The 14,075-nt window shown below is 48.1% G+C and overlaps 6 protein-coding genes across 6 annotated transcripts; 4 read left to right on the plus strand and 2 right to left on the minus strand.

Annotated features, from left to right (window-relative positions):
* Positions 1–216: 216 nt before the first annotated feature.
* On the plus strand, positions 217–1,231 carry N7455_004467 (amidohydrolase family protein; the record flags this gene model as incomplete). The annotated part of the gene is made up of 3 exons (XM_065604809.1): positions 217–232; positions 284–1,054; positions 1,107–1,231. The coding sequence occupies 3 exons, from the start codon at positions 217–219 to the stop codon at positions 1,229–1,231; spliced, it is 912 nt and encodes a 303-aa protein (XP_065461709.1).
* A 704-nt stretch (positions 1,232–1,935) lies between these two features.
* N7455_004468 (uncharacterized protein) lies at positions 1,936–5,421 on the plus strand (the record flags this gene model as incomplete). The annotated part of the gene is made up of 6 exons (XM_040956796.2): positions 1,936–2,099; positions 2,164–2,196; positions 2,256–3,603; positions 3,657–4,783; positions 4,838–5,194; positions 5,262–5,421. The coding sequence occupies 6 exons, from the start codon at positions 1,936–1,938 to the stop codon at positions 5,419–5,421; spliced, it is 3,189 nt and encodes a 1,062-aa protein (XP_040812735.2).
* Positions 5,422–5,699: 278 nt separating this feature from the next.
* N7455_004469 (uncharacterized protein) lies at positions 5,700–6,797 on the plus strand (the record flags this gene model as incomplete). The annotated part of the gene is made up of 3 exons (XM_065604810.1): positions 5,700–6,126; positions 6,277–6,584; positions 6,651–6,797. The coding sequence occupies 3 exons, from the start codon at positions 5,700–5,702 to the stop codon at positions 6,795–6,797; spliced, it is 882 nt and encodes a 293-aa protein (XP_065461710.1).
* Positions 6,798–10,121: 3,324 nt separating this feature from the next.
* Positions 10,122–11,909, plus strand: N7455_004470 (uncharacterized protein; the record flags this gene model as incomplete). The annotated part of the gene is made up of 3 exons (XM_040956781.2): positions 10,122–10,385; positions 10,455–11,204; positions 11,259–11,909. 3 exons carry the CDS (start codon positions 10,122–10,124, stop codon positions 11,907–11,909), a joined length of 1,665 nt encoding a protein of 554 aa, XP_040812812.2.
* Positions 11,910–12,192: 283 nt separating this feature from the next.
* Positions 12,193–13,167, minus strand: N7455_004471 (uncharacterized protein; the record flags this gene model as incomplete). The annotated part of the gene is made up of 2 exons (XM_040956783.2): positions 12,193–12,594; positions 12,652–13,167. 2 exons carry the CDS (start codon positions 13,165–13,167, stop codon positions 12,193–12,195), a joined length of 918 nt encoding a protein of 305 aa, XP_040812690.2.
* Positions 13,168–13,541: 374 nt separating this feature from the next.
* On the minus strand, positions 13,542–13,851 carry N7455_004472 (uncharacterized protein; the record flags this gene model as incomplete). The annotated part of the gene is made up of 2 exons (XM_065604811.1): positions 13,542–13,713; positions 13,802–13,851. The coding sequence occupies 2 exons, from the start codon at positions 13,849–13,851 to the stop codon at positions 13,542–13,544; spliced, it is 222 nt and encodes a 73-aa protein (XP_065461711.1).
* Between the last annotated feature and the right edge of the window lie 224 nt (positions 13,852–14,075).

Here is a 14,075-nt window from a genome sequence, read left to right on the forward strand (position 1 = left end):
CTTGCTTCCATCCTGAACTCATTCCATTCACGAGTGCAGCCATGACTTTATTCATAACCCTGCTGAGCCTCCTTTTAGTTTCCGCACATTCTTCCCCTTGTCTATTTTTTCTTTTCCTATGTCCTTTGGGGTTCGTAAACTTTGCAAAACCAACAACCGCCCTAACCCACAAGCCACCTAAGATAGATACCCATCACCATTTCGTACCTGACTTCTATGTCAAAGGCAAGCGGTTACTATATCCAATTTAGCTATTCTGTTGGACAACTAACAAAATAAGTAGCCCTGGAAGAATCTGGCGGCGATCCGTCCGGCTGGCCTACTCCCGAATGGAGCCCCCAGCTATCTTTCGACAACATGAAAGAAAATGGGATACAAAAAGCCATTCTTTCATTGACTGCCCCGGGTGCAACAATTGCCGCAACCGACCAGGAAGGTCGACATCTGGCCCGCAAGGCTAATGAATATGCTGCGGGCCTGCGTGACAGACATCCTGACAAGTTTGGATTTTTCGCGTCTTTGCCCTCATTGATGGACATAGAGGGCGCATTAACCGAAATTCATTATGCGATGGATATTTTGAATGCTGACGGTGTCACACTGTTCACGAGATACGGTGATGGCAATAACTATTTGGGCCATTCGGTGTTTACGCCCATTTGGGCGGAGCTCGATAAGCGTAAAGCAGTGACCTTTATCCATCCTACCCACCCGGTAGACCTTGCGCGAGTCAATCCACTCCTTCCACAGCCATCTATAGACTATCCACAGGAAACAACAAGGGCAGCTGTCGATATGATCATCACCAACGTGACGCAGCGATTCCCAAGTTGTGTCAAAATCCTGTCCCATGCTGGCGGAACACTTCCATTTCTAGTTTCCCGTATTGCTGTTACATCACAGGAAACCGAGGATACTAAAATGACATATGGGAAGACATATGCTGATATCATGGATGATCTCCGATCTTTCCATTACGACGTTGCTTTGTCGAGCTCCCCTGCTGTGATGAAGCTTCTGCTGGAGCTTGTTCCCCATGACCATATAACCTATGGTAAGTTCAAGGTTTATAACAAAATGGGAAAATGCTTATGGGTTTCATCAAGGCTCGGACTTTCCATATGCTGCTTTGGACAAAATAGCCGGATTTAGGGAAAGGCTGGACGCCTTCTCAATGAACAAGAGGTTGCGCGAAATGATATACTTTAATAATGCTATGGGATTTATCTAGGTAGCATACAATTGGTTCACTATACTTGACTTTTGTGTTAGTAGTATCTCATACTATGCAAGTCATGTGCCTGAAACATTTTCAGGATCCCAAACCGTGTCCACCCAGAGTACTGGGTTTCCATCTTTTTCCATGTCCGTAACAACGCCCATTAGATTGCTGCTTTAAAATTGTTGCCTCTATTCAGAATCGAGGGTTCTTTCTCCCATGAGGAATACCACGAACATTGCTGATCAATCGACTATCAGATGGTAGAGTGATCGAACTGATTGGCATAATTCTAGGGGGTCCTGTCAGTTAGCCTCATAGGTCAAGTGCTTGAAAAGTAAATAAATATAGCAATTTTATTATTGAGTCAACCAGATGAAGGAATTGTATCGTGAAGAATCCTGAGTACTTTGCCTCACAGATCAGGCATCAACATCCGAATTTTATATGCGGAGAGCATTCCTCCCCACATGTGATAGCCAATCACTTGAGGGCGGGTGTACTGCAAACATCCACGACATGATCGGGACTTTAATCCGACGTCTTTGCTCTTTCAAAGTATTTCACCAGCTTTGGAGGCTTGTCTAAATCTATCGTTCTTGCCCGACTTGCAGATCCCCCTCATTTGAAGGTCACGTGGGTCATGCCGCGTTTCTGAAGATTCGGATCTTTTGTGGCTGGGCCGAGGCGCATCTCTGTGTGACCCCTGTGTGAATATGGCGCACGTTCGATCCCATCAGTCGGGCTCATCCTTCGGGTCGTCGCCATCGCCAGATGCGCCGGATGACCCTAACAAGGAGAAAAAATCACTGTTCGGTTTTGTCAAAAAGACATGGCAGAAAACGGGATTGGACAGACCCACCATCCTCTTGATGATGAAGTGAGTTTAGGATCAAGCTTCCATCCAATGTTCCACGGTAAGGGATCTCTAACGGCTACTCCAGAGGCGGCGTCCCACCCACAATAGCAGTTTCGATGTGAGTTATCACCCTCAGAAGTTTTCGGTTTATCAGAATCACCCTGACCTTTAGTCTAGCTACCAATCCAAGCCTGTTGCCAACGAGTACACAACCTTGGGCTATCTCGTGGCTATCGTCTCTATTCTGGGCTTTGCGATCATGCCCCGCGCAAAGTTTATCCAGATGATGATTTTTGACGTTTTGGCTGTCTGCATAGCAGCCTGTTTGGCTCTGTTGACTATGTTTTGCAGTGTCAGGGCGCGTCAACACACCGCTAATAACACCACTGATGCATACAATTCGTCTGCATCTGCGGTCAGTGGTTTGTGGCTGTTCATCCAAATCTGGATGGTTCACACCTTCCGCGCCAAATACCCGCAGTTGCAATTCCCTGTTATTATTTACGCAATCTTCGCGAATATTTCTTCGATATACGCCCCGCAAATGAAGAACATGACAGCTGCGTTTGCCATGGTGGGCCAATTGCTTAAATCATGCCTTACTGGCCTCGGCATTTCAACAGCAACGTCACTATTCATCCTTCCGATGACGTCACGGCAGGTAGTCTTCAAACAAATGGCAGGCTACATTGGCGGGCTTCGCTCGGCTTTGAATGCCCATGCTCTATACTTTCAATCACTGGAAAGAGATGACATGTTCGGGCGCACGGAGACATATGATGACGCCCGTGAGAAGTTTGGCAAGAAGGGAAAGATCTACAGTCCCGAGGCAGAAGCCATCCGCGGTGCGGTGCGACAGATCACAGATATCCACGCCAAACTCCATGGTGATCTCACATTTGCGAAGCGTGAGGTTGCATTAGGAAAATTGGGACCTGATGACCTTCAGGCCATATTCCGCCATCTTCGCCAGATTATGATCCCGGTTGTGGGGTTGAGCTTCGTGGTGGATATCTTTCAGCGACTGTCAGACTATAACAGATGGAATCAGCCCATTGATCTAAATGAGCCGGTAGTCCCAGAGGATATCCGAGAGCGCGTTGTGCGCGAGTGGAATGACATCATGAGGGCGGTACACGATCCTTTCGCAGTGATGATCCAAACTATTGATGAGGGATTGCTACATACGTCCTATGTTTTCGGGCTAACAAAGCCACCCAAACGCAAGGCTACAGCCAAATCCTCAAGTGAGAATTCAACAGAGGGAGGCGAAGATGTCGAGGCCACAGCCGAAGGCACTGCTCCTGGAGAAAAAGCATTTACCCAGCATTTTGAAAAGAAACTTGGCGAATTTCGAAGCGCGAAACGCCTTGCTTTGCAAACATGGGCTGAGGAGAAGGGTGTCACGCTCCCGCCCGACTTTTTCGATCACCCTACTTCGCCTAAAACATTGGATACCGATTTTTTGGATACCTCGGCTTCACAAAAAGAGCGAAGCCGACGACAGCTGTATCTATTTCTCTATGTAAGCCTTTCTCTACCAGTCAGTCAACATGATGAAAGCTAACGTAAACTCAGATGGAGCAATTGCTGTACTCGACCGGTCAAACGGTGCTCGACTTTGTCCGCTATGCCAATCATGTTGAGGCGAAAGGGAAGCTATCAAAAACTCGACTTGTCATTCCTGGTGGTAAGCGAGTGTGGAAGTGGGCCAAGTCCTTTTTGAGTGCTCAGGATCATGAAGATGATAATATGGGTGACATTCATACACAAAACAACATCCTTCAGCTTGGCGAGGCGTATAAACTGCGCAAAGACCCCGAGCACTTACCACCGACTACTCTTTTTGAGAGGATTGGAGACAGAATTCGAGTTATCCCGGGGTTCCTTCGCTCGTTTGAGTCGACCTACGGATTCCGTGTTGCCTGTGCCACCATGACTATTGCAGTAATCGGGTTCCTACGCGATACCCAGACCTTCTTCACTGCGCAAAGATTAGTGTGGGCCTTGATCATGATCAATCTCAGCATGTCTCCCACATCAGGACAGAGCATTTTCAGTTTCGTGTTGCGGATTTTGGGTACATTCCTTGCAATGGTAGCAAGTCTTCTGATCTGGTATATTCCAGGTAAACATACACCAGGTATTATCGTCTTCCTGTTTATCTTTGTATCTATCGCCTTCTACATCCCCATCAAGATGTTCCGCTTCCGAGCTGTCGGGATCATCAGCATCATCACTACAAGCATGATCATTGGATATGAGCTCCAAGTTCGCCGAGTCGGTGAGGCAGTCGCGACATCCAATGGGCAGCCCTTCTACCCTATTTACCTCTTGGCACCTTATCGCCTAGCTGTTGTGGCTGGCGGTATTGCTGTCGCATTTATTTGGACATTCTTCCCATATCCAATCTCCGAGCATTCTGTCCTCCGTCAAAGTCTTGGGGCATCTTTGTATCTTCTGGCAAACTACTACTCGATCATCCACGAGACGATCTCCGGCCGCATGCGTGGTGACGAGGGTGGATACCTACTCAACACCTCTTCCGGTCGCAGACTCGAGAAAGCGCGACACAAAGTATTCTCAAAGCAGATGCTTATGCTAGCCGGTTTACGGACATATTCTGGGTTTCTTCACTGGGAGGTTCCGGTTGGAGGTCGATTCCCCAAGAAGCAGTACGATTCGATTATTCTCTGTGTAGAAAAGTATGTCATGCCCTCCCACATCCCTTTCCGGTACTAACAGTGCTTGTCTTTTAGCATCGTGAACTACCTCAGCTTGCTGGGCTACGCATCTGATACACTTATGTACCTCGGCGACGAAGATCCTGCAGATACCGCCTGGATGACCGATTTCCGACGGCTGCTCAATACTGCCAAAGTGACAACTCACGAGGTCACATCTTTGCTCTGCCTTCTCTCTGCTAGTATTACGAACCGCCAACCTCTGCCGCCGTATCTCAAGGCACCCCGTCCGTACAGCTTCACGAAACGCCTTATGGAACTTGACAGTGAGCTTCTCAGCATACGACACATTGCTGAGCCGGGATTCGCGGCATTTGCGGTTCTGCAGATCTCGACCCGCTGCATTGTCGGTGATATGGACAGGTTACTTCGGTAGGTTTCTAATAGAAACTTTGTTGTTAGATATGGCCTGATTTGCTAATTTGGCTGTTCATTCTAGGCTTGTCAAAGGTTTAGTCGGCGAATTAGACTTCTCTTTCCACGCTGTAAGCACAGGAGAGTCCATGGCCGAGTCGCGAATGCCCTCTCGGGCGGGATCAAGGGCGGATCTGAGCGAGTATGCATCATCGCAACGTGGTGATCGGCACAAGAACGATTGATTTATTGTCTTTCCTTGTGGTATGTTCGTGGTTGCTAGTTTTTCCGTACATATTTTGATGTGGCCTGTACATAATCAGATGACTGGCATCATTCTATCATTGCCTTCATCGGTGCATAGGATGAGTTGTACAAATTACTGCGGTAGATCTCGCAATCGACAATACCCCGCAATATAGCTTTCTGCGATTAATCCATCCGCGTCACCAGACTCAGCAACCAACCCCCAATCTTACTTCTTCCCTCTCCATTCGCATCTACCCGGTGTAAACCAACCAGAATGACCGAAGTGAAAGTCGACCAAGCTCTCTTCTCCCAATCCGCGGGTAAAACAGTCTTGATAACCGGTGCTGCGCCCGGTATCGGAGCTGCAACCGCGATCCTATTCAACTCCCACGGTGCCAATGTCATTCTCGCCGACCTCGCCCAATTGCGAAACAGCGCCGAGGAAGTCATCCAAAAACAGATGAAATTCTCAGAGAGCGCAATATTCGTATCTACCGACATTGTCAACTGGGCAGAGCTAACATCGTGCTTCGAAGAGGCGATCGCCACATTCAGCAAGGTCGACATTGTCATAGCCAACGCGGGTATTATGGAGTCCGAGTCCGTCCTCGATATAAACAACGTGGATGCGAACGGGCGTCTTCTCGAGAGTCTGGAAGCGGGGAGGGTTATTGATGTCAATCTCAAAGGAACATTGAACAGTGAATTTTCCCATCATTTTCAATCTTCAATATCCGGTGAAATGCCCATCTCGGCTCGCTAGTATACTGACAATGTCCCTATCCATCTATATAAAACAGCTCTCCGCTTAGGATTACACTATACGAAATCCCCCACATCAACCACTACAGACCCCCAACGGACAAAGTCAATCTTACTAGTCGCATCCACATCGAGTTATTTTGGTGGAACAGGTGTAGCTGCCTACATCGCGTCGAAGCACGGCGTTCTAGGACTCCTACGGGCGTGTCAGGATGTTGCGCGCTCACACGGCGTCCGGGTTAATGCTGTCGCGCCATTTTTGACACCGACTCATATCACGGCGGGCTTTGCGCACAAGTGGGATGAAGCGGGTCTTGAGAAGAATACTCCGGATCGAGTTGCGGAAGCTATTGCGGTTGTGGCCTTGGATGAAGAGCGGGAGGGGAATTGTGTTTTGGTGAGACAGATCCATTGCAAGGAGCAACAGGTAGATATGGAGCTAATTCTCTTTTGGTTTCGTTAGGTCGCTGGTAAGTATCTTCGCGAGCTTGAAGAGCCTAGGGCCAAGCTCTTGCCTTCGTGGTTAGGGGCGGATTTTACGGAGTTTATGGGTCAGGCTATGCGGTTCTTTGTTAGTATTGGCGGATATGTTTTGCCTAAGAAGTATTAGAAGGAGGCACAGTTTCGTCGCCAACACCTACCCAATACCGATAAGAGAGCTTTCAATTCTCGTCCTATGACTACTCCGTATGTACTTGATGTCTTGATCCACTCGAAAGCGAAACGAGCCGAGCCGATCTCGGGAGAATGCCGATCTGGAGCACTTGGCGGGTACCTGAGATTACGTGCTCCATAGGTCTGTTAAGGGGTTACTGCGTCTCCTTTGCTCCATATTTTTTGACTCGCGATGGTGACTAGAGGACTTTGGAACTTGCATGTCGATGGTATGAACTTCACCGGGCCACACACTGTCCTAAAGGTTACTAACATCGTTGTAGGGAAATGGTATCGTTGGTTTTACCCTCCCCGTGGGCAATCTTCATCCCCAGACTCGCCAACAACACTGAAAACTATCCACGAAATTCTTTCCAGATCCGATAAATTCAAATGGGAAACCGTCTCATTTCCGACCCCGCTCCATTTTCAACTCGATTATATCTATACGATTGATGAAGATGCTGGTCATTTTACAGTCACCCATTGGAAAGGCATGGATGGGGCTATATACCCAAGAGTCCGACGGGCGACATTGGCCAGTATCCGAGAGACACCGCTCAGTACAATAGACACACTTCTTGATGATGTTGTTGGAGTCTCTGAGCCCAATGATTACTCCCCGAGTGGCTTAAATGACGAAACAAATGTGCAATATCTATTGGAATCGTTCCAAATCAAGCCCACCATTCCCGCGCAGCTAAACGAGCTACAATTTCAGCTCTTTGCAGACTTTGTTTTTACGTGGCGGTTCTATTTCGATGACACTTCTACGTGGGGAAGCTCGTTTCCCATGTTCGCAGCCCTTGCTATTGGACTATTACGCATTGCAGCATGGGATTTTGAGGTTAGGAATACGGATACTGAGGAACTACCGATCATATTTTCCTCCCTTCCGCAATGGAAGGCGCCTGCTGACGATATATTCTGGTTCCACAAATATCTGATCGTGTGCTGCAACACGGATCAAATCGGCACTACTCTGGCCACAAAAGCAAGGGACTTTGTATCCTGCAGCAAAACCCACGCAAGTACTGTTCACGGGATAGCCATTTCCATACGGCATATCGCGCTTTTTGAGATCCGCAATGGAGATATACTTCAGTCTCCCCCTATTCCCCTTGTTACCAATACTTCAGCAATGTCTTGCTCTCCCGGATTCAAGATCTTGGCTTATATATTCACTTCAAATCACTGGGAGGGACTTTCGGGGAAGTCCGGAGAGTCATGGGGAGTCACAGTACCCACAGAGATTTTCGGCATAATCCTGAAGGCATCCGCGCCGAGGGATTTGGTCTCAATGGCGCAGGCGTCCTTTTTGGTTGAGAAATGGTATTACTCTTCCATTCCCCAGATCTGTGGCATCGGCCTACAAAGTTTCGCCCTCTCAATGCCATGTTGCGGCAAGCGAAATACTTCGGACGCCCATGGGGTATACTGCTCGGTCTGCTATGCCTGGTCACATATGGAATGTACTGAGCTGTCCTTGAATGTGTCTTCTGACACTGATAAGTATATATGTTCCAATTGTCAAGAGAACAGGCCTTGTACTATGCTTAGGACGGGTGGTATTCAACAAACCTACCGTGAAACGCGAGTACGAAAAGCATGCAGCGTAGTTCATAGTGGCAGGACTACGGACTTTCTACTGCGAGTTTCTAAGCCATCATCTCGCCGGCCTGAGTTATGGCTAATCCGAAACCTCTCCCCGCCTCCTGCACGGAACGTCTATTATACGATATTCTTTAGTGGGGTATTTTCTGGTCTCGGATATGGATTTTATGAGTAGCACAATTTATTATTTACATAGCAAGGACCTAGAGCAAAAGGCTGGTCCTGCGTGAAAGTTGAGGTCGTGGCCGTGCGAGTTACTCCACGTGAGATTAACATCGTATCCTCACCGTCTCCAGGACGAAGCATCCCTGTTCTAAAAACCCCCCTCTTTTATCATTTGAGTATTCTCATTCGGTGTGTTTATCTTTTCTCGGGATATTTTATGTATTTGAAACACCACTAGGGGCACAGTCCTGCCACCTGTTCATTCTGTGATCGGTTTCAAGGCCTTATGGATCCCAACCATGACTTACAGCGCCCTGACATCCTCCTTTCATCCGAGACTTTGACCCATTCTCGGACAACATGGCATGCCTTGCTATCCTCGTCTCATCCCGCAACCAGCTTACCTTATTCTTGCAGCAATGTGAAGATTCTCCTTAACAAAACCCCTTCAATCCCTGAATCCACCGAGGCTACAGAGTGCGCCAGAAATAATCATTTGTCCGTAGAAGGTTACTCAAAATGGTCAGTCTTGCCGGCTGATAAACCTTCACGACGTACTTGTGAGCTACCCCCCCCCCCCCCTTCAAAAGGAATCTATCGCAACAAGTTTGTATTGCGAACTCCCGTCCCAAGATATGCAATTTTTTGGTAGACTACATCCGGTGGACCGGCTTTGAACCACGCCAACGCGAGACAGGGTGGGAAGTGGGCACAGTAGGTCGTGGGCATCTAGACACGTGACGCTAAGGAGACATTCAAAGAGGTTTCACTTCTCTGTTTATTACTATAGAACTAATGAAATTATAATTGAACTATTAGGTGTGTTTAGAGATCTCTCCCTATAGTTTTAATATAAGAATTTCAAAGTCAAAGGTATGGCTTGGCGTTTCCCTGAGAATATATGTAGCTTATATACTCTGTACATTTTCATCCATTCACCAACACTTTTATATATAAAATCCGGGATACAACTTGAAGATACTACCACAAGATAAGTTACGTCAATTTCATGATTAAACCCCCTTACATCATGCACGGAATGCTCGATGCACCTACATCATTACAGCCAACAAGGGATGGGACTGGAATGCTAACGGTGCTAAGACCCTGGCACCCTTTAACCCATCATTCCCAGGGATTTGGCTCTAATATTCCCCGCGATAGAAGGTTCAAATAAGAATATATCAAACTCCGGGCCAATAGCAATGCAGTTACTATGTATCCCTTCTTTCGTGGAATCCACCTAAACGTCTCCTTTGCAGGTTTCCCGACGACGAAGGGGTGGAGGGGGAGCTCCTATTACACATCTCTTCCATCCCACGTTAGTGTGGGTAACCTTGTAATGCTAGCTATGATATTTCTTCCAGGAATCACTGTTCAGTTTCGATCGATGCCGCGATCGACCTCAGATACCACAGTACCCCAATTCCCGTGACGAACGACAACTGAACGACTAGTATATAAACATCATAAGGCCTTTCGACAACCAGACTCAACGCAAATGGGCCGACGTTCAATAGCCGAAGAAATTTACGATGATGAGTCTAAAATCAACTTCGGCGTACCGGACAGCGTCCGAAGTGTGGACGGGATGACCACACACAACCCAGCACTGGGGAGCTCAATTCAACTATTCGAGAGCGACCCTTCAACCGAAGAACAAAAAAGACGAATCGAAGTGCAAGAATGGCTGGTCTTTATCTGTATCGTTATTCTGGCAATGATGGATTCGTTCAATGCGACCATTTTGATCCCAGCTTTACCTGTATGCCACATGCAATACCCCGAGTGTGATCTGATATACATACCGGAACTGACCAGGGACTCAATCTAGGACGTGGCAAACGCATTCGCAAAGCCACTAGCAAGCACATTTTGGGTCAACACGGTATACCTCCTTTTCGGCGCAACCAGCCAACTCTATTTCACAATGATGAGCGAAGTCTTCAACCACGGACCCGTATGGATCATTGCCGTGGTCCTCGCAACAATCGGCACAGGGATCTGCTGCGGCTCCATGAGTCTCGCAGAACTGATCATCGGCCGCATGATTCAGGGTATCGGCGGCGGCGGCGCAATGAGTCTTTGCTTCGTGATAATGACCGAGACAGCGCCTGAATCGATGCATTCACGGTATTCGTGCTATATCCTGTTGACGCGCATGTGTGGCGGCATCCTGGGTCCCGTTATCGGAGGATTGTTTGTGGATAATGCGGACTGGAGGTGGGTGTTTTATTTCAACTTCCTTTTCTGCGCGCTTGGTCTGCTGGCTATTCCGTTCGCTGTGGATCTTCGCGCATTGAAATATATCCCGATGCACAAATTGCGCGGTTTGGATTGGACGGGTACTTCTTTGGCCTTTTTCGGGCTTGGGACTATTCTGGTTGGTCTTTCTTGTGGTGGGAGCTCGTATCATTGGGGCGACTGGCAGACGATTGTGCCTCTTGTGGTGGGCGCTGTGGTTCTTCTTGCGCTTGTCTTCTATGAGTCCAAGTGGGCTGTGCATCCACATTTTGGGAGGAGAGTATTTCGCTCGAGGATGATGGCTATGACACATCTAGGGTGCCTTTTGCATGGCTTTGTGGTTAGTCAACATTCTCTTTACATCTCCTTCATGGTGTCTAACATACTAGTCTAGGTCTTTGCTCACTTGCAATTCTTCCCACTGTATTTCATTTCTACTCATTATATGTCCGCCACTTTGTCTGGAACCACCTTGCTAGCGATGGTTGGGTTTGCGATTGCGCCGGCTACGGTGGTTGGTGTCATTCTTGCGAAGGAGTTGAGATGTACCCAGTGGATTATCTCTGGGGGTTGGGTGTTGACTGCCCTTGTGAGTGGGTGCTCTATACTCTTGGATAACTCCACGCCGACCGTAGCGTGGGTGTTTTTGTTGTTCACTGCAGGCCTTGGACACGGTTTGTTGCTTTCAAGTTACAATGTTCGAGTCCAGAACTTACCCATAGATGGGGATGGATCCATGTCAACTCTGCCAACAACCATGTCATACTACATGCGAGCGTGGGGTATGGCAGTCGCGGTCCCTGTCGGGGGAGTCGTGTTGTTGAACTGCTTCGGCAATGGATTTGCAAGTGTTGGGTTGAATCGAGACATAGTAAACTCTGCCAACGGATATCTCATTCTGATGAAGGACGTGAGCATGTCAAGTAAACAGAGAGAAGCTGTTACAGTTGTTTCGGTCGCGGGCTTTCAAGCAGTATGGGGTCTCATCACGGGTGTGGCTATCCTTGGAGGGATTTCGTCCGGTTTCCTGTGGCGAAAGAAATGAATGTGAATAGTAAACGTGCCAGAATTAAAAAGCATTGGTAATTACTGCATTCGTCGCAAAACGAACGTCCCAAAGTAACACAGGTAGCTAGTCTGTTCGAGTATGAAGTCATGACAGGCAATGTAAGGGCAAGAAGCGAACGCATTCATTGAACGGGTAAGAATAACTTGGATTTCATGCTGAAGGCTAATTTCACGTAAGAATAAAAGTCATTGTCTCGGCTAAGGTAAAGGTCGTGGCAATCAGGCTGAAATGGGTTGTCCCGTGATGTCGGCTAGTCTTTCTAGCTCTCACTCGATCCGCTTGTATCCTTCAGCCTCTCCGGTACAACAAACTCTCGCTTCCCCTTGATTTTCCAACCAGACAGTCTGTCTTTGCCAAGCATCTGTAGCGTCTTCTTCTCAACGAGACTGTATTTAGAGGGATCGTCCCGGTCAAAGCTGAACGGTTGTTTCAAGGACACTGGCGGGTTGGTGATAACCCGTGGGTGTCTCAAGCTGTTGACAGAAATCGAGTGACACATCAAAGGATGGAGAAGAACGACATCGCCCACCTTACCAGTCATCTGGTGGAAGTCGGTACAGTTCTTAACAATATCTGAGTAAAAGGGGGTGTCCCCAGGATTGCAAACAGGCTCTTGGCCACGAGGATACATATACGGTGTCACGCCCTCAGGATGATTATACTAGAAACATACGGGTCAGAAAGGTGTAAAAGTGGAATAAGAAGCTTGACCACCTACCAGATGCTGGGCAACATATTCCGTCGCCTCGGGGCAGATCATAGTGCCACCTGCACGATCCTGGATATCGGTAAATAGGGGTATAACGAGCAGGGCTTGCTCAGGCGAATCGAGAAAATGGGTAAAAAAGTCACCATCCACATGCCACCCGGGCAGATCAGCAGGATGGGGCCATGTGCCCTCGGACTCTGGTGAGCCGAGATTGACGATCAAGGCATCGTTCCAAACGGCCGATTCCGGGGCTACGCGGTCTTCGCCCCCGAGAAGCTCGCAGATGGCCGCCCATGCCTTGGGGGCAAAAGTTCTGACCGGCTCTTCCTTGTTGTCTCCCATGTGGGTAATTTCGGTCGTCCATGTTGATTTGTCTGTTGGTGACACACCGAGTCTAGTCCATACATCGCCTGCCCATTCGGCTGCTTTCTCCCGCGAAAAACAGTCTGGTAGACGCACGTACCCATATCTCATGAAGTGATCGATTTGCTCTTGTGAGAGCTTGTATTTGGGGTTGGCTGGCATTGTGTCGGGGTCCTCTCAGGTGGAGCTACAGCGTGAGCCCACATTTTAAGAATATGAGAAATATGGAGTCGTGCACTGATGGCAGTTACTTACTTGGGGAAGGTGCCTTGATGTTACGGGACTGGGTCCTTATTCTGCCGGTAATTCAGATCGCACCAATGAGAGCCTACTCCTGAGCTCTTGTATTCGAGGCGGTCACCGAAATAAGACTGAAAGAAGGAAGCGGTGAACTAGGGTGTACACGTTCCCCTATTATTTGATATTCGCTTTCCTCTTCTTCAAAATATGGCGTTTGCTTGGATCTGAACAAGATTTCTCGTGCCATTAACCGCCTAATATAATGGCGTTGCCAAGATAGAATTCCGGCTAAACAGTCAAGCATGGCCTAGTGCATGTTCCCCGCAAATGAGAAATCCCCCAAACTTCCCCCCGGGTTTCTTGGCATCACCACTCATATCACCCCATTTCATTTGTCTTCCCGTGGCGTCCAGGCTAATGTGGTTACTGAATCCGGCACGGGGCTTGTCATTCAGAGCCTGAACCCGTCTGGAATAGAGCGAAATTTCCAACACGAATCACCCCAAACCTTGAGCAAAAACAGACCCAATGTCAACACAGCTGACCTAGCTCATACCTCAAATGAACACGGAGGAATGCCAATAGTATACGCTTTGCCTTCTCCATATTTATTTATTTGTGGGCCTCGGGCCGCTCAATCTGCACGATTATGGGGAAGAATAACATTCGTCTTGTACCTAAACCCGCGGCACATAGCTATGTACCCAAATACGCCAGGCTAATTGTGACCATGTGACTCGGCTGTTATAGCCCATTTGACAGCGCCAATTACATCTCTGCATCAAAGTTTAGAAGCCATGGGTTTAGCCTGGGCCTGATACCCCGTGGCC

This window comes from Penicillium solitum, assembly GCF_028829755.1.
Source record: "Penicillium solitum strain IBT 25940 chromosome Unknown utg000003l_segment0_segment0, whole genome shotgun sequence".
In the NCBI taxonomy this organism is placed as follows: Eukaryota; Fungi; Ascomycota; class Eurotiomycetes; order Eurotiales; family Aspergillaceae; genus Penicillium; species Penicillium solitum.